This window comes from Rhea pennata, chromosome 13, assembly GCF_028389875.1.
Source record: "Rhea pennata isolate bPtePen1 chromosome 13, bPtePen1.pri, whole genome shotgun sequence".
Classification (NCBI taxonomy): domain Eukaryota; kingdom Metazoa; phylum Chordata; class Aves; order Rheiformes; family Rheidae; genus Rhea; species Rhea pennata.
In genome coordinates, this window is record NC_084675.1 from 2141329 (window position 1) to 2163366 (window position 22038).

Below are 22038 nucleotides of genomic sequence, written 5' to 3' on the forward strand. Positions count from 1 at the left end.
TCTACGTGCAACCCAGCAGCATATTCAAATGCATTGGTGGCTTCCCCTCCATACTCTGCCAACAGATCAATCTGGCACAGTTTCACCATGCAGTGGCACTCCAAAGCATGTTGTGTGTCTGTCTGCAGAAGCCTCACTCTGTGTGAATGCCTAAGAGAAATAACAACAAAGCAGGATGTAAGCATGAAGTCCATATGCAGTTACACATATCATAGATCTAGAAGCTCTATCTTTGATCCTGGGAAAAAAGAGCTTTTTCATCTCCACAGGTTACGTCAGCTTAAATCAGCAGTGATCATAGAGCCTGGACATCTGATATGATAAGATAAAAATGAGGGACTCAGTCTGTGCTCTGGGAAGCGGAGAAAACGAGCTTTACACATCTGCAGGCCCTGGTCCTCCCTCATTGCCTCCCTTGGACATCACAGGAGCAAGGTTTGACCTCCTCAATAGGAGATGCTGCTGCTAAGGGATTTCTAATGCTCTCTCAGGTTTTATGATGCCAAGGAATGCTCTGATTCAAAGATCTGCAGCTTCAAGTTCCTAACATGGCTTAGCATCAAGCTTTGGCTCTGTCTAGCTATTCAGTCATAGTAGTTCCCTAGGACAAATGATTTCCCTTTGTCTTCTACCCTGCACATGCAGAAAGCAAACAGGTTCTGAGGTAGCAGCCCTTCCACCAAACACTGTTTCATCCTGGGGTGTTTGAGTGTAGATGGGGCAGTGACCAACTTAGTTCAGGTTGAGAGCAAAAAGCTGGTGCTGCTGTTGAGTGGAAGCATTCTGCTGCGGCGGGGGGAGGAGAAGAATTTCTTCATCTAACCAAGCTTGCATACTCACTGCTATCCTCCTTTAACTGTCCTTTCTTGAGCAATCCTCACCCCAACAGCAACAGTGCCCCTACCCACCACAGGGGTGGAGGGACAGGGAAGTCCTCCCACGTAGCTTCCTTCCTCTAGTATTCAACCCTCACTCTGCAGACAAGCTCTCTTCTGCACCAACTCGTTCAGGTAGCGATATTAAAAGCAAACCAGAGACCTTCAGGCTTTTGCTTTCTTCTTGACCCAGCCAAGCAGGGAGGTGGGAAATTTATGTGGAGCTGAGGGAGGAACCAAACAGAAGAGAAGAGAGAAAGGTGGTCTGATAGAAAGAGCCAAGACTTCCCTATCACAACTGAGACAACTTCTAACTCATCCAAGAGTTACCCTCATGTTGGAGGGACCTCACAGCACACTCGTGCCAATCACGGGGGCGCAGAGCATAGGGAGAGTGTCATTTCTCCCATGTCCCTGTTGGGTACAGCATACACCCAAACGCTGAAGATAAAGCAAAGAGCAGGAGCCAGGATGGAGTACTGGAGGCAAAACTGCTCGAGATGTTTGTCCAACTCAAGTCAAAAAAGACATCTTTTCCCCCATAATCCAGCACAGCTCCCTGCCATCTCCACACTGCACCTCTTCAGACAAGCTCATGTGTAACTCAGACAGTGCTGAGGCAATGTGGCATCAGGATGCGACCTGATTCAGTGCAACAGCCGTGGAACGGGTGGGAAGGATCTGGCTGGTCTTTTCTCTCCCTGCCTTCCAGAAATCAAGCAGATTCCTGACAAGACCAAAGCTGATGATATCGTAAACTCTTTTACTGATCTCCGATTCTGATGGACAAAACCATGCCACAAGTTGACTATTATACAATATCACTGCATGCTGTTATTATACAGTATCACTGCTGAAAAAGACTGTTTCCAGATTCCTATTCCGGATCGTGCTTTCAGGATGCATAAAATAACAAGTGAGCCAGCTCCAAGAGCCATTAAAATGCGAGTCAAAACCCCAATTTTTAAAAATCCTCTAATGCCTCCCATTCAGTGTTCTGATAAAAACAACAACAAAATCCTGGTGAAACAATAAGAAAATTGAGCGTAAGCACAGTCAGCGTTCTCCTCACACCTTTTCTGCAATGCCAAAAATAAAAACTCTGAACCCTTTGGGAAAGGATGTTGTGTGTTTTCCTTTCTAAATATTTTATGACATAAAATGTTTTACGAAATGAAATTCATTGTATGCTATAAATTATACAAAGGAAGACTGCTAATAGGAACGCACACAAATGAAGACAAAGGAAACAACATTTCAAATAACTGGAAACTTTTACAATTTCCCTCGTAAGGCTTCAAATTTACATTGCCATTCAAAACAAAGTGCAAAACATCAGAACTTCTTGCATAACGAACTTCATTTTCCAGCAGCTTGATCAGTCAACTTTTAGGGACTCTCATTTCACTTCTTATCCAGCTGAAAAATAGAGATCACTGTAGACATCAGTGGCCTGACTTTATTCCCTGATTAAGAACTATTTACATAACAGGAACACATTTAAAAAATAATAATAACAAAAAACAGACCTTAATATCACTGAAGACTGAAAGCTATTCAGCAAAAGAGTAGAGCAATGTGAGTGAATAGTGAAAGAATCACATTCAAGAAGAAAGCAACCCTAAAAAGTTTCCAGGAGTTATCTCTCAGCTCAAAATGGGGCACAAAAGCCATCTGAGAAGAGCCAAAAACCCTCTGAGCCCTGTCCCAGTCCTTCAAAATGCACCAGAAGAAAAAAAAACCCACAACCATTACAACCACAATGGAAAAACCTCTCCTCCAAAACTTGGCGTTCATGCCATTCGCAGCCACGAAAATTAAAAATCAAAATGTGACGTGCCCTCTTGCAAGTCTACAACCTGCTTGCTTGCTCGGGGAAGCGTACGGCACTTACTAAGGGGAGAAAAAGCCTCCAAAGAGAGCGCCACCGAGAAAAGGGGGATCACGGAACAAGAGACTCGGGGGTATGAGCTCCACCGCCTTGACTTCACCGTGTACTATGCATCACCGCTCCCCCGGACACCCACAGCATTTCAGAGCCTTTTGGGACTCGGTGAGCAAAAGATGGTGAAAATGAAAGTAAAAATTGCTAGGAATTCCCCAACTTTAACTTCTCTGAGCCATGCTACAAGAAGCAGGCAGGTAAGCCCACAAAATGCCCCCAGAGAGCAACAGATAAGCATTGTGTTAATCTTAAAAATAAATAAATAAATAAAAATAAAAAGGATAATAATTTAGATAAACTGGTCCAAATTAGGGGATCTGGGGGCAAATGGTCTCAGTGGAGTAAATTACACCTGTGTAAGGCAGGTCTGATAATCCTAGGAGAAGAGGAAAACTTTATTTACTTTTTCCACTGAGATATTACTAGCTTTTCCCTGCAGGATAGAAACAGGTCGCCATTTCCCAGGAATTAGCCAGCCTGCCCAGGGAAGCTCCCTTGGGGGGGGGGGGAGTAAAAAAGGCAGATGTGTTCTGCAGCAGGCAAGGTGGCACCGTGTAACAGTGCTTCAAAGTTCATTTACGGGAATAAAAATAACCAGATCCAGCAGCATCCGTATCCGTTGGGGGATGGAGGGGGGCTTTTTCTCGCAGTCTTTCCTAGAGGACAGTGGCAAGAGGGGGCAGGAGGAGGCTGCGGCTGCCCGGGAAACAGGGGGCTGGTGGCTGCGGCTGCCCTGGCGAGGCAGCGAGGAGGAGGCGGGGAGGCCGAAGGCCCCGTCGCACCTTCTCTAGCATCGCGCCTGCCGCACCGATGCTCCGGCTGGCGGTTCGGCCGGAGCAAACTTTGCTCCGGACCACCGAGACGCGGCAGAGGCTGGTAAGCCAAGGCAGAGGGAAACAACCCCCGAAACGCCTAACGTCCCGCGCCGTCCGACCGACCGACCGACGCGACGCCTCAGCCCTCGCGCCCCGGCCCCGCGCGCCCGGGGCGCTGCCGCCCGCCGTGCCCCAGCGACCCGCAGCGGGACGGGGGCAGCGGCGACCCCCTTCCTCCCCTCGCCCCTTCCCCTCTCTTTCCCCCCCCCGCGAGGACCGCGGCACTCACAGCTGCAGCCGGCGCACAAAACCGAAAGCGGCGCCGGGCAGCGGCTCTGCCGGGAAAGCACGTGGGGCCGCAGAGGGCTCCGCGCCAGGCTGCTGCCGCAGCTGCCACCCCACGAGGCGCTCCGGGTCCCCCGCCGCCCCCCTCCCCGGCGCTGGCGTCTCTTGGACCAGCCAGATGCCATGCCCCGGGGAGCAGCGCGCAGTGCGTGGCAGCAGGAAGGAGCTGCCTGGGCATTCTCTTATTAGGAGCTGTCATTTCTCTTATTATCTCTTCCTCGTTATTTTTATTGCTTAAGTCTGCTCCCAGCATCCCAACAACACGAGCGTAAAAACGCGCCTAGAGCTCTACACAGTGTTTTGGGCTCTGTAAAGAAAGTACCTGAGATCTCTCCGTTCCTACACTGCACTGCTAATTCGTGCCCCGTTCGCTTTCTCCTGCCACACGTGCGCTGGAGTTTGGTAACGTCATGCAAGCTGCTTAAGTCTTAAGCATCTTAATTTGCATCTTAAGATGTCAAAACCAGGAGCCTCTTGCTACGTCTCAGTGGGGCTCTTGCTGGAAAGAAAACGCAGGTGCAGAGCAAAAAGGTGCTATGTTTCTAAACTGTGGTAACAGAGATGCCCCACGCCGGGCAAAGCCTTCGCTTAGTGGCACCCGTGAGTGCTGACCCGGAGCCCACAGACTCCGAGAATTCAACCCTCGCTCCTAAGCACACAAGTCCTATCAAGATCCTGAAACGGGAGCTTGTGTAGCGATGCAGACTGCGGCATCTTCGCAGAGGAAAGGCTCAGTGGAGATAGAGTTGCACAGAAACTGGAGCATTTCTCAGAAAAAGGAAAGCAAATTCAACATCACTTTCAGTGTCTGGGAACTGCTGGAAGCTGATCTGGATCGGCTCACTTTTCAATCGCTTCACACACCGTCTTTCTGTTTGTGCAGGAGTTCCCACACTCCCTTATGATGAGATCAGGTCTATAATGTTTTCTCAAGAAAATTAAGAAGCAAATGATCCGGGAAGCCAAAGTCAAGTTGTACAATTAAGTATCCCTAAAAAGGGTGAGGAGGAAAAAAAAAAAAGTGTTGCATTAACTTATACTGCACTTCCAATCGGGGCTTTGAAAGGCAAGTATTTTTGAACCCTGCTTACCTTTCTTGTGATGATCTCAGGATTTCTGATGTCAAATAGGTGAAGCCCTTTGCTGTTCATCAGTGAAGTTAAAGTTGGTTCGATCCCTATGGAACCAGTAAAACCATCCGGTTACAGGCGTGACCTTCCCGGCTTGAAGTTCCCCATCCGCCCGCTGCCAAAAGCTCTTTGTACCCCAATATGCCCCGTGACCTTCGACTTGATGGGAAACTTGCTTCCCCTGTTGCAACCATTTACAAAGGCTTCCCATTTCTAAGCGAATCTAGCAGAAACCCCCACCAGTCATGCGAGATTCTTCTTAGCTGCAAGGGTTATTGCTGTGGTTTTTTCGGTGCTTAGGATTAGGAGATCTGCTGTTAGACACTTCATTGAGTACTTTAGCCCTTCCGTAAAGGGAAAACTCACTGGAAATCACTTCTGGGATCCCAGTGACTGAGATCATTTTCTGCAGGAAGTTTCTTACGGATTGGTCCTTCTGAAAGCCAGAAAAATCAGACAAAATGTTTTACAGGCATATTTTAATAACAAATGGACGACTCAATGCATTTTAAGGACTTACTCCGCTTGGGTCAGCCATGCATTTAAAGGCTTTAAACTCCGTTCTGAAGAGAAGGAAAAAAGGGGGAAAAAGCAGGTCAGTTGGGGGTGCAGAAAGCTTTTTTTCCCCCTGCTGCTCTCAGATATGGGCTAAAAGGGGCAGCGAAATGCTCAGGAGACCCCAGCACCAACCTGGAGTCCAAGGGGTGCAAAATTAGTTTCTTTTCCACATAGGCAGCTTGGACAGTGACTGTGATTTCCTGCAAAGAAATGAACGGCATAGTTTAGCTGTGTCTCACCTTGCCTTATAGCAGGGAGTTGCATTTGGAAATTCTGGTTTATTTGCTATGACTCACTGTTCAACATGTCTCTGGCTTCACCTCCAGATATTGCTAGGGAAGGGTAGCATTTTCTTTCTGCATTTGCATGCAACAAATTCTTCCTGATGCCCACAGCCCCTGCCTGTGGGGCACTAGACACTAGCTTCATCTGGGAAGCCCTAGATACAAAGTATCCACTCTGAGGATTCAATAGTGAAAGAAAGCATTAGAAGGTTCCTAGATCATCCTTGCTACACGCCACAGAATAGATGTTTTGCCATTTTACTGAGTCTTACGTAAGGAAAGAAGTGATTACTCGGGCTGCTCTTTCACAATGTCCATCTCAAGCTGAAGAATCATCAAATCAGTTGGGAAAAGTCTACCCCTAGGGTTGCCAGCACTACCACAAACAGTCTTGCCATGCTGTTGCTATTTATAGCCAATTTTTAAAAAGAAACCAGTCTCTGAGTTCCGGCCATTTGTGCTTATTTCCTTCTTTTTGTCTGTACGTAAATGTTTGTTAAAAGGGAGCATTCTGTTATCCAACTGCAGGTCATCATCAGAGGTCTGGCAGGTCAGGAGCAGACCACATCCTGAGAACTGCTGTTTTAGGGATCTCTAGTTAGGATCTTCTGCAGCTCAACTCAAAGTTGTCTCAAGGCGTCACACCTAGAGCACAAAAAATAGCTATCCCTATTTCCCCAAAATACCCTGCTAACTCATCTCATTGCGATACCTGCAGAGAGCAGGAGGGAATATTCTTGATAACAGGCATGCAGGAGATGGAAACTTAACCCTTTGGAAAGATTCCAGTCTACCCCCAGGCAATGATTTGCTTTCGTGCAGTGCTTAGTGCCTACACCAGCTCATCATTGCTGGGCTGGATAAACATACTGTTTTCTTGCAAGGTTGCCTACTGCAGCAAGGCTGTTGGCATTTTGTTTTGCTAACTTCTAGGATTCAATATAAGCAAAATACTTGGCTTGGTGCAAACCACAGTTAAATGAGGAACTTTTATACAAAGATGTACAGATGAAGAGGTTATATTTTGAGTCTCTCTTTAGATCTGTATCTTCATTTCAGAAGCAACCAAGTGGAGGTCTGAGCAAAAATTTGTGAACATGGAGTTTTCAAAATTAATATATTCCCTCAGTGTTTCCATTCTCTTCTAAAATACTGCAGTTAAGAGTATTTCACCTTGTCTGTATCAAGACAGGTTCAGAGAGGCTCACCAGTGCTTTCTCATGTTGCAGTTACCACCTTGCGCACCAGTGATATGCTGGCTTAATAGAGTGACCTTGTTCACCCTACACCTTCTATCATTTCCAGCCCCAAATGTCAGAGAAAGAGATGGGAGCATTAAAAGGATCTGGCATTCTCCACTTCCCATAGCTCAGAGGCCATCCCATTTTCCAAAGGCTTCCAGACATTAATGTCCCTGAGCACCAGGAGTGGTCTAAACTCAGGACAGAGCCTGTTCCAAGATTTTTGCGGTCAGGAGAAGCAAGAGCTGACCTTCTCCATATAGAGAGCCATCAGGGTCTCTTTTCCTGGAGGAAGGATGCTGATCTCCACAGCTACCAAAGACTTCACCACTGTCCCTTCAGGCTGGAGAGAAATCTCGGGATGGGTGAGACTCCACACCTTGGCCACAGAATCATTGTAGGAGGTGCCTTGAAAAATCTAGTTCAAATGAAGAGCAGCAGAGGAGTCAGGCTTTTGCCATATCACATCTCGGTTTCATGCCAACTTGCCACACAACTGCATCCCCTTTATAGTACCCAATTCCTCCTCCGGTTCTCCCATGCCCAAGAGCCTAGCTGGGCTTCAGGGAAGCTGTACCCACACGGAGGCTGGAGACATCCTCCCTGCAAAGCACAGTGATTCCTCCACCAACCCCTGGGCTGAAGCAGGTTTTACCGCTCCAGAATCCTGAGATGGCAAGGGAAGGACCTGAGATGTTACAGTGCAACAGAATCAACCTGAAAAGTTCCTTGCTCAACAGAAAGAGCTTTAACAGGACCAAAAGTTACCATCTGCACTGCTCTCCGCTGAGCCTCTGTGTCTTCAATTTCAAACAGCGCCTTCAGAAACAAACCGGGAACAGATTTTAGGAAATACAAAAGAGGTTGTCACAGTTGGTGTGAATCCATGTTGGATGGACCAGAACACGAATGTGTAACCTGCAGCCTCTTCAGGGGCACAACTGGATTCCTCCTGGCTTCACCTCTTTTCTACCTAAGCACTCTCACAGAAAAATCAGGTTACTTCACAACTCAGGAGACAACTTTTCTATCACCTGACGTTATCTCGCTAGGGATAACCAAGTCAGAGAGTATAATACACCAGCCCACCTTCTCTGACATTTGTCCCCCAGGCCAGAGAAATTCATCTATTTAGATGGGACGTAAGCATCGCTCCCCATGACTGACACACCACTCAGAGGAGATGCACAACATGCTCTGAAAGCCATCTGGAATCAAGCCATCCAAATTCAAATTCCCGCTGCCATAAAGAGTGGCAAGGTTGTTGCCAGCCACCCAATAAACTCTCCTTTGCTCTCCCGTACACTTGGTGACTCAGAGGAACAAATATTTTGGCCTGATATTACTATCACACCATTCTGGCCCAAAATTACCTAGTTGCATGTACTTTCCAAGAAGGTACCAATTTTCTGACCAGGCTCACATGTAGCTTCTGACTACAGATTTCTATCTTCTACAGAAAGCAGCTCTCACACACACACCAAAAAAAAAAAAAAAAAAAAAAAAAAAAAAAAAAAAAAAAAAAAAAAAAAACACGATGTTTAGAGAATTTTTGCCCTCTCCACAGAATACAATATGATACAGCAGTAGGGAAGGAGGAACCACTCCTCAAACAGTCACCTGCAGCTTCTCCCCTACAATGGTCAACGTCAGGCGTTCATCCAAGAAAGCCGCTGAAGCCAGAGAGTTGAGGATATGTTCAGACAGCCAGAAGTAGAGCATTCTGGATTCAGACAGCAGAGATGGGGAGAAAAGAGAGTCACTGAAGCCATCGGAGTAGTTCTTGTACTGGACAAGGCCCTTCGAAGGAGAGCAAACGTGTTGGTAACAACAAGCATTGGGGAGATGGGACAAAATATCAATACCTGGACTTTCCGCTTGTCACTTTAGGGCAAAGGGCTGGCTGGCTGGATTCAGAGTGGAGAGCAAGCTGCTCAGCTGGGATCGGATGGCTCGGCCAGGCTCAGCTGCCTGCATTGCAGACGTGCCTGTGGCTGGGCACAGACATGCCACGCGGCGTGCACAAGGAGCCAGCCCTTCCCACTCTTTCCAACAAACATTGTGGACAGAAAACCTTTGGTCTCTGAGTAGTCTGGGTTACTTTACCTTGTGATGCGATTCTAGGTAATTTGCTTTTATTAAAGGAGCTGATGCAAGGGAGATATCAAGTCTGATAGCCTCATCCTGGACAAAATTTGCTGCAGGAAGAAAACAAACAAAAAAACACACCTGAAAGAGGACTGTAAGAAGAGCTTACAAAATTCACCGTTCAGACTTGCTGCAGAGCACTAATGAAGATGACTCAGCAGTCATAAAAGGAGTATGCAGAAGCACAAGACTGGGAGATCCAGGAATTTAGTGCTAGTCCTGATCTCGCCACTGCTCACTGTGACTCAGTTTGCCAACTGGGAAATTAGGATAATTATTCTTAGTTTTACATTCCTCCCCCTTTCCCTGACATCTGGGACTGGGAACCATGGGAAAAAACCTTTGGTAGGCAGACGCAGATGATTTTCGATACGTCTGCACTAATGCTTCACCGCACAGTCACATTCTGGCTAACAAACATCAGTCCTTCCGCAGCTATCCTGCGCCTCTGGTCACTAAGTAATGAAGGCGAAATACCTTATGAACTGAAAGGTGTCTTTCACAATCAGCGCAAGCACTCTTGAAAAATCAACCTGAAGCAGATACTTCAAAGCATAAGATCTCTAAGGTGCAATTTGTTGCTGTCTCTGAACTTGGGACCCCATGCATGTTTTCAAAGGACTTTGATGGACATGGTTACTGTTCCACTGGTGTCTGGCTGAAATGTTACAAGCTGCATGTAGAAAGGGAAAGTAGAAACAGAAAAACAAGAATATATACCTGCTAGGTCTTGTATAAAATTTGCCAGCATCTGGGCAAGAGTATTGATTTCCTTGCAAACCTACAAGAGGAAAGAAGAGAGAAACAGAAGAGGTGTATGGAGGTGTGGGGAGATGATTTTGGATTGCGCCATGCCAATATCTGGGCTCTGCTCAGTCTCACGAGTGACAATCTCACATTGGCATAATGCCACGGATTTCGCTTAATGATCTGCTTCAGGAGAGCTTAAAATCTTCTCTCTGGTTGATTTGCTGCCAGGAGACCCAGCTGCAGGTTGGGTGCATGCCACCATACCAGTGCTGCGCTCCAGCACAACTTGACCCTCCAAATCCCATTCCTAGAGGAGGAAGGTTTGGGCCACAAAGTTGGCCTGGGAATCGACACAACTGAGGGACAGGGACACGGCCACCTCCACTGGTGCCACATGCACTGAGGGGGTCTTCAGGCAGAAGTAGAGCTTGGCCATGTGGGGAGATCTGCTGCAGCTGCCAGTCTGAAGCCAGAGCCAATGGAGATCCCAGCATCAGCACAACCTCCCAGCTCATTCAAGTTGGATTTTTTGGGGGTTGGATTTTTTTCGTTTGTGGTATTTTTTACAAACCCAGAAATGTGTTGGTGCTATCTTGTGGGCATACACGAGCAGAGCGCGGAGGAGCTAGCAGCATACAAAGCTACAATGCAAAACAAATGGTCTCAGTATCATACATGGACATTTCCAGCAGGCTCTTGAGGATCCCTTGGGAGCTGCAGGCCACCTCAGCCTCCAGGATGCAGGACCTCATTCTTCCCAGACCCAAATCCTGCTTCATCTGCAGGCAGCAGTTGATCTTACCTCACTCTTGAGAACAAGCTTCAAAGTAAAGGCAATGAAATCTGTGAAGAGCTGCTTCAGCCAGCCCGGCCTGTGCAAGACAGGGAGTGTGGTCACAGAGATGCCCGGTGGAGCCCGTGGTGGGCATCACTTGGACCCCACCAACCTGCAGCTCTGCAAGCTAAGCCATAAAACTTGGGGGGGGGGGGGGGGGGGGAGGGACAGACTCACTCCTTATCTCCCTGGAGGTGAAGTGTCAGTTTATGGAAAGTCAGGTAGCAGTCTGAGGCATCAGCAGCCACCTGGTCCTTCTGGCACACTGCACAGGACAAAAAGACAGCCAACTCGCTATTGAGATGAGAAGGATGAGATCACTTAGCAAGAACCACGGAGCATGGGGGTTTCACTGCCATGTGAAGGACACCGAAGCCACCAAACATCTACGTTTGGAAAGGAGCTCATTTCTGGAGCACTGTGCTCGGCACAAAACCAGAAGTCCCAGTGAAGGTTTCCAAAAGACTCAGGACACTACGAAGTCAGGGTGGGCAGGACTGCCTTGCACCTGGATGCAGGGTTTCTGCTTGCAGCACTCTGAGTCCAGCAAAGCTCATCTACGGGACACCTCTCTCCATGCTTCAGACACCTCTCAGCTTCACCAGCTGCTACCATCAGGGGCTCGGCTGTGCCTTAAAGTCCCAAAATCTGGCGGTAGCGTGCAGCCCACAAGCCAGTACAGGCAGAGAATTAAGTCATATTGCAAGGAGCTTGGAAGTAGTAATATACTGTCCTTGAAAGCTTCATGCTACTATCCCATTGAAGACTTTCCAGAGGCTGGAAAACGTGTTTAATGGGCAAATAGAATAAACCACTGCCCTCTAACCCCATTAGGGAGGATGGAGGAGCACGGCTTGCTTCTCTCCCCCTCCGGTCTAAGCTGTGAGCTACTGACCTTCCCAAGGAAGATGCTTCAGTTGCCGTAGCATGCCTTGGGCCTGAGCCGGAGGTAGCTGAACAAGCAGGCTTTATGGATGTTCAGATCTCCAGCAACAAGGCCCTCATTCAACTCACTCTTTTGAGAAAATCTCACATTTTTTTCCAAGCCAGCCTGCCCTGAAAGATAATAAAAGCTGGTCCTGCAGGTAGGACAGAAGGCTGGTCAGCTCTTTGTGTAAACCAGCATTATCTTGCTGAAATGATCTGTACCAGCTTCCTCTGCTTGGCCTATTCAACCTATTAGCTCTGCAAGGGCCAGGTTGTCTCTTGCCCTGCGTGCATGGAAGAGCAGAGTCTCTTGATGCTGTTCGATCACAGCGGAGGAGAGTAGAGCCAGCACCAGGTTCCCTGCTCCCAGCTACCATGCATCCTGCTGCCTTGGAGGAAGCCCACGTTCAAAGGACCTACGAAACTAGTGATCTCCAGCTTTTACTTACTCAGATTAATGTTTATCTGAAGATCAATTGAAGACTCAATTTCAAAATCAACTGAATGAAAAAGCTGCAAACTGTAAAGGAAGAACAGAAAACATTCAGCAATCACAAACACTCGTGACAAGAGAAGGTTGACCCTGACCAGACACCGGCAATGGGGTGGCGTTTATAGCACCGCTCACATCAGGCCTTGCACGGTAGTGTACAAAATGCCAGTCCACCACGAAACCTCTGGCTTCAAACTGTTGCAAACCACTGCCATAGCGGCACTTAGCGAAACAGGAGCACTAAGCCTTTTTTTAAGGACCGGGGACTGTTGCCCCAACCTGCTTCTTTCTGGTGGTAATTCTGAAGTGTGGCAGACTTCAGCATCACCAGGATGCAGCTCTCCTGGAGGGAGGAGCTTTGCCATGAACCTGCCATCATCTCCTCCAGCTCCCCGCCGCCAGCTCAGGGAGGGCAGCATCAGGCAGGAGACGAGCAGGAGAAAACTGGGGAGAAGCAACAAAGGCAGTGGGAGGAATTCAGCTGCAGGTTTTGCCCTTCTCACCTCCTCACGTAACCAAAAGCAGTAAGAGACAAAAAGTGAGGAGGTTAACTAGCATTGCTACACAGAGCCTGAATGATGCAAGATTTTAAGCAACTCTGCCCTTACAAAGGGCCAGAGAGGGAACTGCAGTTCAGTACAGAAGCAGAAGAGGAAGCAGAGGGTTCCTGGGTACTTACAACCAGGCCCCGGCGTAGCCGTAGTTCAGGGTCCCTTTGAAGATAGCTGCCACGTTTTTAATGGCAATGTCAATGGCGTCATTTTCCTTGAGCTCTACCTCGCTCTTCTCAATGGACAAGTTGTTGATCTGGATGCTGGAAAGAACAACAACCCAGCACGTTCCCAAACCTTTGGCTGTCCTCGGCGCAGGGTCTCTGATCACAGGAGACGTGTCCACTCTTGAGCACGTGGCATTTCTAAAGCCTCCCCTGGAAAGCGCTCGAAAGGCTTTGCAACTAAAGGGGCTAAACACAACAGCAAGGCTGCTTTTGCTCAACCTTGTGCACTGCTCCCTGCAAACCAAGGTCCTCTCCTCTCTTGCAACGATTTGATAAGAGCACAGCGATCGCTTTAAACATCCTGAAAGATGCGCAGATCAATGCACTATGGAAAAAGCCAGGTTTTACTATAGTGCATTTTTTCAGTAGAAAACCTCTCCTGCATTTGCATCACTGCATTTGCCTCACTACATCTATTTTCCCCTAATAACATTCCAGTTAGTAACTCAGCAAAATGCCGCCTCGTTTCATAGAATCACAGAATTGGTAAGGTTGGAAGGGACCTCTGGAGATCATCTAGTCCAACCTCCCTGCTCCCACAGGGTCACCTACAGCACGTTAGACAGGGCTGCATCCAGATGGGCCTTGAACATCTCCAGAGGAGACTCCACAACCTCTCTGGGCGTTTGCCACAAAACATTTACAAGTGAAGTGCTGTAAAGAATGGTTTTATCTGCCACAGGCTACCTCCCATCTTTGCGCTAAATAAGCCATTAGCACCATCTATCGGTGAACAGACCATCAGGAGAGCTCAGAAAGCTCTGTACAGCCCTGATGGGCAGTTTTCCACTGTGATTTTCAGAGGTCTCCTCTACTACGTTGTCGTTACTTCCCGTAGAAGAGGAACGGCTCCTGCATAACGTGTCAGCAGCCTAAATCTTAAAATGCAGATTATTTGTCCAAAAGGCACAGACTAAATCTTGCAATGCAAATTATCTGAACAGCATAGGCTGGAAAAGGCATTTGCCCTGCCCCAGGCCAACAGAGCTTGCCCTTCGCTTTAAACAGAAATTACTGCATCAAATCTTCCTCCCAGGCAAGTTTCTGATCCCCTCGGTCAGCCTGCACCTCCCACGGTGCGGAAAGGAGCCCCTGAAGCACGCAGCGATACTCACTTAGTCAGCCCGTAGGCCACCTTGCCAAGAAACCGCATGGACCTTTCGCCGGTGATGTTTGGGAATCTGGCATTTCTGAACGCCGCTTGAATGACCTGCGCTGTTTCCTGGTTCACTGTGCACGGAAGAAAAGGGCAAAGATAACACTCTGCAATCTTTCCTAGTCATAAAGTTGGGTCCACATGCTGTATTAAAGCACTACGAAAGAGCTTTATCGATGGTATCTCCTATCCGTTAGGCTTAAGGAAGGGCTAGAAGTAGCTTCATAGTACATAGTGGGGGGGGGGAAGCCATAATTTTAGCAGCTGATTGCAATGGGGGACAGCACTGCACACGGCTCGACAGTCACAAATAGGCCATTCCCAGGGAAACAAGCTCTGCTTTCCCACTCCTGACCTGCACTTTAGGGGCAGATTTTGGAAAGGTCCAGATATGCTTGTCTTTATACCGCACAAGCTGTTGACTTTACCCCAGTGCTCTGCTATAGCAGACCCCCGACAAGCTGAGTGATGCTGAGAGCAGGAACAATTTGACTCCAAGAGAACTTGGACTCATCAGATCAGATAGTCTCTGACAGCACTAAATAATATTGTTTGTCCTCTCTCTGGAAAGACAGCCAGGGAAATGGGCGAGCCTGAAAATCACCCATGCTGCAGTCAACTTTTGATCCGCCCGTTATTCTGCCCTTTCTAGCCTCAACTTTGGGCACATGCCTCAGGCAGAAGATGAGCTTTCCAAGGGAACATTTCCTTCAAGAAATACCCACTCTCCATTTGGCCCAGCATCCTTCTCTACAGGTACCATTAGCAAAGGGGATGGGACAGAGTCATTTTTGCTCACCTTTCACAGAAGTGCTAGTTATTCCCCACCACCACCACCACCAAGCCACAATCCCCTGCAAAAAAAGTGCAGGTGGGGGAGAAACATCACTTCTCTGCTTCTGCAGACCAATGCCTGGAGGTGAGATTGCAGCGAGGAACTGAACACTCTCATTTGCATTAGTTCCTCCATGACTTCACCCCACCCCAGGAGCAGCTTTGCTAAATGCTTGTCTAAAGACAAGTGTTGGGTGCAGTTTTCTAGCTTCTTTCAGGAGCTGTGGCTATTCAGGTCGTAGGAGTGCCCGTGGCTTACCCTGTGCTCCCAGGCAGATGTTGATACATGCCTCTAGAAAAGCAGTTTCCCAAGAACTGCAGAAAACAAGGAACATCCTCACCTGGCTGATCTTCCATCACTAACATCTCCTGTTGGGAGAGGGGAAAGCCAGCCCAGTATAGCAGGGACTCACACAGCAGTGCCGCGGGCTTCGTCATCCTGCAGACGATCCCCGTGATGCTGTAAGGAAACGGTCCAAACTCGCAGGCTGCTGATGCTTGGAGAAGCACTAGCAAGATCCCAAAGGTCCCCAGCCTCATCCTGCCAGCCCAGAGCATCCTCCGCTGCAGCGGAGAGCACGGACAAGACTGACTGATCCTTGGCCCTGCCAAAGGCTGCTTTCATACCTCCAAGTGGTGCTCATTCTAAGCAGGACATGACCTGCTTCCTCTAGTTATCAAAACTCATCACACATTTCCTAATCTTCCTATAGTTTCCTTAACCCTCTTCAAGTCACACACTGCCTTCCCCCCACAGCAGGCTCTTGCCTGGAGGACATAGGTCTCCTGCCAAGGCTGCTCTAACTTGGGTGTAGCTGCATCTGTACAGGCAGAGAAAGCGGGTGCAGAGATTGGAGGGGGGAAATTTTGAGGGAGCAGCCTCCAGCTTTGCCTGTAACCAATTCTTCATCTACTCTTCACACAGAAATTCCTGTATATTGGAATGATCATGTTTTCTTGCAGCTTCTTCTCTTTAAAGGTTTATTAACTATTATCTCCTCCCCTGCTTTTGGGCACATGGCAGGGAAACTGAGGCACAATCACAGGAAGAGGGGCTCAGGGAGACCCGCTGGCTGCTGCTGCATGACCCCTCATCTCCCACCTCCCTGGAGAGCACCATGATCACAGAGCAATTGCTCCCACCACCCTGGGGTTGCTCTCAGCCTCTGCCCTTGACAGTGACTGTTTTGGGGACCAATTGCCCAATTTCCCACTTTCCAGATGGTGAAGCAGCTGCCAAAGCAGACTTTTTCATGCACCCTTCCTCAGCTGCTAATTAGGAAACACTAAAAACCCAAGTGTAAATCCACTCCTTGTGCACACCTGCCTCGCACACCCCTGGACCCCCTGCACCCTTGTCGCAGCGCTGGGGCCCATCACAGAACAAGCCCCAGGACAAGCTGTACCCAGGTTATTTCAGGAGTGAGGCTCCCAAGAGGACCCACGAGCCATTTACCACTGCAACCAAGAGAAAAAAAAAAAAAAGGTGAGATCTTCGCCCTACTCCAGGAGCCTGCTCGACTGTCTGAGTGCAGCAGGCCTCCCTCCTCTCCCCAGTCCGCTTTTTGCCCTCCTTGAGCCTGGGCTTGCTGGAGCTCAGTGTTTGCCCCGAACCAGGCAAGCACGCTTCCTCCACATTGTTTTCTTCCCAAGTTGAGAAGGTGAATGGCCTCGAGTACCCCGGCGGGAGGTACTCGCGGTCGCTGACCCACCAAGGGAAACCAAGCAGCCAGAGCCTTCCTCCAAACTTCACCAGGGGAAGGGGCCCGGGAAAGGTTCCTTGCTGTGAGCAGCACTGGGCTGGCCAATCCCACGCTACAAATCAGTGGTGGTGGATTTCCGCACAGTGGAAACACATATAAATTAAGAGCAGCATGCAACATGCACCCGAGGTGTCCATCCAGCCCAGCTGCGCCAGCTCTTATGAAGCCACCTGGAGCCACCACTGTGTCCCCTGCAGCATCCTTGCTGGTAGCCACCAACACCTGGAGAGGAGAAACATCTTCACAGTGAAGCTGCAAAGGGCACAAACTTGTTACCCTGGGCTAGTACAAAGGGAGCTGAGCTCTTGCTCCTCTTCAGCATTTAAACGAAATAGGCTTTAAGAAACACGAGCCTTCTGCTGGCATTGGTTTCTATCCTTCAGCTCCAGTCTCTCACACATCCAGTCCCTCCACAGTCAAAAGGTAGAGGAGGGATGTTAGAGCAGTGGCCAAGGTCTGTGAAGGTCTAGCTCTAGGGCAAGACAACTGGAGTGAAGCAGCAGCTCCGCTGAGTGTCAGGCACCGTAAAGTTAAACGTGAGCAGGATCCAGGCCAGAGTCACCCTCAGCCAGGGGCAGTAATTCATAACAGCATGAAAGACATGGAAAACCAGGGCGTTCTGATACAGGGGCATCCAGCACTTGAGCCCAAGGTTTGGTAAGGACAGAAGAGCAAGAAACAGATCTGGCGCTTCTACAGCTCCCATGCTCCTTCTCTGCTTCAGATACTTCTTCCTCTAGCAGACAGCCAGAGCTGGAAGAGCAAGGAAGGAGAGGGGACTCACGGGCATTGACCTCCCGCAGGAACAGGAAAGCCAGTAATTTTCCAACTACAATAGCAAGAACATCTGGAGTGCAGAGGTGCAGGCAGCATCCCTGCCCTGGAGTAACCAGCTGGAGGAGGCTGTGACAGGGGGCTGCAGCAGCCAGCCCCCCCGCTGTCAACACAAGTCAGGGAAAACTAGCAAGAGGCAGGGCACGTGCCTTCTTGGCCATCGCCATCGCGCTCTCTCTCTCTCTCTCTCTCTCTCTCTCTTTTTTTGCTCTGAGGAGTAACACATTTAAGCTTGCAAGCAACTTCTCAGCTGCATTGAATGAGGCATGGGCACATGGGGACTCACGAGAGGGGTGGCACAGGGATACTGAGTGAGGAAACTGCATTTTTCTTTGGATTTTTAAATGGCAAAATGCTTTCTAATTGAGCCTGCTCCGCAGCGCTCAGAAAGAGGGTGGTAGAAGAGGTTTTGGTATTTGCTGTGTAAGGCTTAGTCTGAAGGCCACACGTGCATGCGTACACATACCACCTTGCTGGAGGCTGGACTGTGCCATCAGCAACTGGGGCTGCTTTTCCCCACAATATCCAGAGCAGAGGTTCTTGGGGGTGCCATTAATCTTCACGCTACACTGACCCAAACCTTCAGTGTTACCCTGCAGCTGCTTCCTGAGATAGCCTTCCAGGTAGCAGGGTCACATCCTGTTCTGTCAGCCAGATGGGCCCTGGCACCACCTTCAGGCCCTCTTGCAGTCCCTGCACTGGTGAGGAGAGGGGAGAGCACGGCCGGCCAGCAACACCAAGAGGGGCTGCAGCAACCTTCTCCTGCACTGGATAGAAATGCTCTGTCTGAGGCCACTCCAACCCATCAGCTAGAGACAGGCATCTGCAGGGATGTCACTGGGGAGTTTGGCCCCAGACTGAAAAAGCTTGAGAGCTTTTGCTAGATGTGACACAGCATAGACTTGGGACGCAGGATGCTGGCCCCAGAGGGACAGCGGCACTGTGCTCCCCACCAGTATCACAGCCCAGAATCACAAAATGGGTAAGGTTGGAAGGGACCTCTGGAGATCATCTAGTCCAATCCCCCTGCTACAGCAGGGCCACCCCGAGCATGTTAGACAGGGTTGCATCCAGGTGGGCCTTGAACATCTCCAGAGAAGGAGACTCCACCACCTCTCTGGAGGTTCCAGGGCTCTGTCACTCACAGTGAAGGAATTCCCCCTCATATTCAGGCAGAACTTCCTGTGGTTCAGTTTCTGCCCATTTCCCCCTTGTCCTGTCTCATGGGACAACTGAAAAGAATTTGTCCCCATCCCCTTGACACCCTCCCATCAGGTACTTGTACACATTGGTAAGATCCCCTCAGTCTTCTCTTCCCCAGGCTGAAGAGGCCCAGCTCTCGCAGCCGTTCCTCAGAGGGCAGGTGCTCCAGCCCTCTGATCATCCTCATAACCCTACACTGGACTCTCTCCAGTAGCTCCGTATCTTTCTAAAGCAGCAACCAAACTAATATCCACACACCCCACCACCAACAACCCAAAAGAGCTGGCACACACACAGGCCCATATCAGCCTAGGGTTTTCACAGGTGGAACTGCTGAAGTCCAGTAAAAGAGCAGCCAGCTGAAGCTCCACATGCACTGACTGCACTGCCAAACCCAGAGAAAAAAACCACCAGCTCCAGCTTTTGCTGCTGACACAAGCAGCTCTGAGTGGTTCCTTTGCCTAGGCAGTACACACCAGTGAGGGACCCAGCACAAAATGTGCCTAGTGGAAACCTCTTCCAGTTGCTAACATTTGTCCAATGCTCCATGGTAGACAGCCGAGAATTAACCAGCCTCCAGCTGTTCACAAGCTTGTGATAGCCGGCCACAGAGCACACTTGTTTTGCCTCCAGAATCTGGCATTCAGACAAAACTGAAAGTTGAAGTCTGAAAGGCTAATGCGGTTGTAACTCTTTGGAAAAGCTGTGCCCTTCCCAGCTGCAGAGAACCAAGGGGAGAACACATGCACAAACAAAGCGACTCTGGGCAAGAGTGGAAAATTACAGCCCCTCCAAAGTTCGTGAGCTAAGCAGCGACCTCAACTCTCTCAGAGCATAAATGAGACTGAGGATAGAAGAAATCCATGGTCATAAATAAGACCTCAACAGTTCTTCAAATAAACAGTCTTTCAGATGTATCTACAGTGAGAAGAAAAAGAAAAAATCTGAGATAAGGGAGACTGTGCATTCTCTCTTGACCTGTTTGCCAGCAAGGCCAAGGATCTGCGCTCAGTCAGGGAAGCGGACAGGCTGGTTTTTATTCCACTGCTCGCTCCGCCACCCTGTGGCCAGTCACCATGTATACAGCCAGACTGGTTTCAGGAATGAACTGGACTGCACACTGACATCTGAACAGATACGTTAGTTGAAGCAGCATTCAAACAACAAGCACAAAGAAGTAACACAGGAGCTAGATGACTTGGTTTCGATATTGTGCCCCAAACCAAACCCTTTCTCCCTTTCCAGCTTCTTAAACTCATAACCTCAAAAGGGCAGAAAGCTGTATTTAGAAACGGTCTGAAGAAGTCACCCGCATGCTTCTGCTGTCCCAGTACAGGATCACACTGTCCCTTACTATTGTTTATTCTGTTCCCTGAAAGCCTTCTGTTCACTTTTTCCCACTGTCTAACCTCAATTCCCTTGACCAATTTAAAGGCTGGTGCCAATTGCCTCTCCCACAGCTGACATGCAGGTTCTCCTTCTCTGCAGTATTTACATATTTGAGTATTTCCACTGCTCCTTCTGTCATCTCACACCAGCCATGTTTCCACACCTCAGTCATCCCAGCTTAATTTAGGGCCATAATATTAAGGGCAGTGCCAACTGTCACAGAAGCCGAGGGCTTAAAGCTGATTAGAGCAGAGTAACATCAGTTAGAACTACAACACACCCAGTGTAGCACCAGTTGGACTCATCTGGTCTGGGTCACTAAGCTGCAGACTTGTCAGGCAGATGCTCCCATTCTGCTCTTCAGCCAGCAGTGCTCTTGTCTGGGTGTAGCAGTTTGCAGCTGCTCTTTATCATTAAACTATGCAGGGCTTGCTTTGATGCACTTTGTCCAGTACTCTGCCTACCTGCAGTCAATGGCAAACAAATGGTTGCATTTCAGAGTCATTAAGAAAATACACTCAGCCCAGAAGCTTCCAACCAATTTGCCCAGTTTTGCATGGCTTCAGTTATAAAGCTTCAGCTATAAAAAAAAAAAACACAAAAATGAAGCTGTTTACTCCTACGCCTGTTAACTCAAGTAGACAAGAATTCAACTACTGGATTACTTGCTGTGAAATATGTCTAAAAATACTGAGAGTTTTGCTACCGAGAAACACCCTCTTGAGACCAGGACCAAGGCATCTCAGTTCATTTATCACTTTGACACACACAAATTATGAGTAGTAAGCCAACCCTGTGGAGACATCCATCTTCAAAATGCAATGCTGAGCACAGGTGCACTCACCAGGGCTGGGGAAAGGAGAGAGAGAGGACACAACCTCAGAGCATCCTCGAAAGCTTGCTCACTCCAGGTACTTCCTGAGCAGTAACAAAATTCACTACTTCTGTAAATACTTTCAGTGAAGTATTTACAGAAGACCACTGCTAAAGTTTATCACCTTGCCTGCCTTCCTTTCCACAGCCCTCTACCCCCCTCCCCAAAACAGTTTCCGTCAAACCGAAAACATGTTTAAAAAGTACATCTTGGCAAGAGGCTCAGGGACAGGAGCTGTTGGCTCTGAACAATGAGTTATTAAAAAAATTGCCACAGCAGGTAACACTGACTAACCATATTTAATGTCAGTCTAATCTGAAATGGCAAGATCAGGCATTACAAATTAATCAGTCAGAATTGATTGTGTACAAACTCATGCACTGGCACAACATTTTAATCTTTAGCAGTCTTACCATCTATTAGCAAGCAGCACCGAGGAAAAGCGGTGTAAAAGTTTCACGACTACTGTCCCTAGACACAGAACGTTTGAAGACAAATTTAATCCCTGAGCCAAGGTAACGCATTGCAAAGTCAAAAGAAGTCACACACCACACCAAAGGGATCAAATTCCAGCTTTCCAAATGCCTGCAGAATTCCTTGCTTCAGGAATATCCATGACCTTTATGCCTACACCTATTGTTTGCTCATGGAAAGTCACCCAAGGCACTGAATATATTCAGGTAAGGGACAGGGTTTAAGTATTTGCAAGCATCCTTCTGACCTCATGATGCAATTCATTTATCAATTTTTCCACAGAAGTCAAGAGCACAGCCTGCACTTTGCACAGGTTATCTCCAGATTGTACAAGTACATGTACAAGTTAGGTACACGTACAGATACAAATGCCTGCAAGTTTTATTG

The 22038-nt window shown here is 48.5% G+C and overlaps 1 protein-coding gene across 1 annotated transcript; it reads right to left on the reverse strand.

The window, feature by feature from the left end:
• Positions 1 to 4896: 4896 nt before the first annotated feature.
• CETP (cholesteryl ester transfer protein) lies at positions 4897 to 15672 on the reverse strand. The gene is made up of 16 exons (XM_062586568.1): positions 15528 to 15672; positions 14240 to 14354; positions 13026 to 13160; positions 12303 to 12373; positions 11104 to 11191; positions 10894 to 10963; positions 10062 to 10122; positions 9300 to 9391; positions 8814 to 8993; positions 7962 to 8012; positions 7444 to 7611; positions 5801 to 5868; positions 5631 to 5673; positions 5477 to 5546; positions 5072 to 5157; positions 4897 to 4971 (listed from the first exon to the last, which is right to left on the reverse strand). Exons 1-16 carry the CDS (start codon positions 15670 to 15672, stop codon positions 4897 to 4899), a joined length of 1518 nt encoding a protein of 505 aa, XP_062442552.1.
• Between the last annotated feature and the right edge of the window lie 6366 nt (positions 15673 to 22038).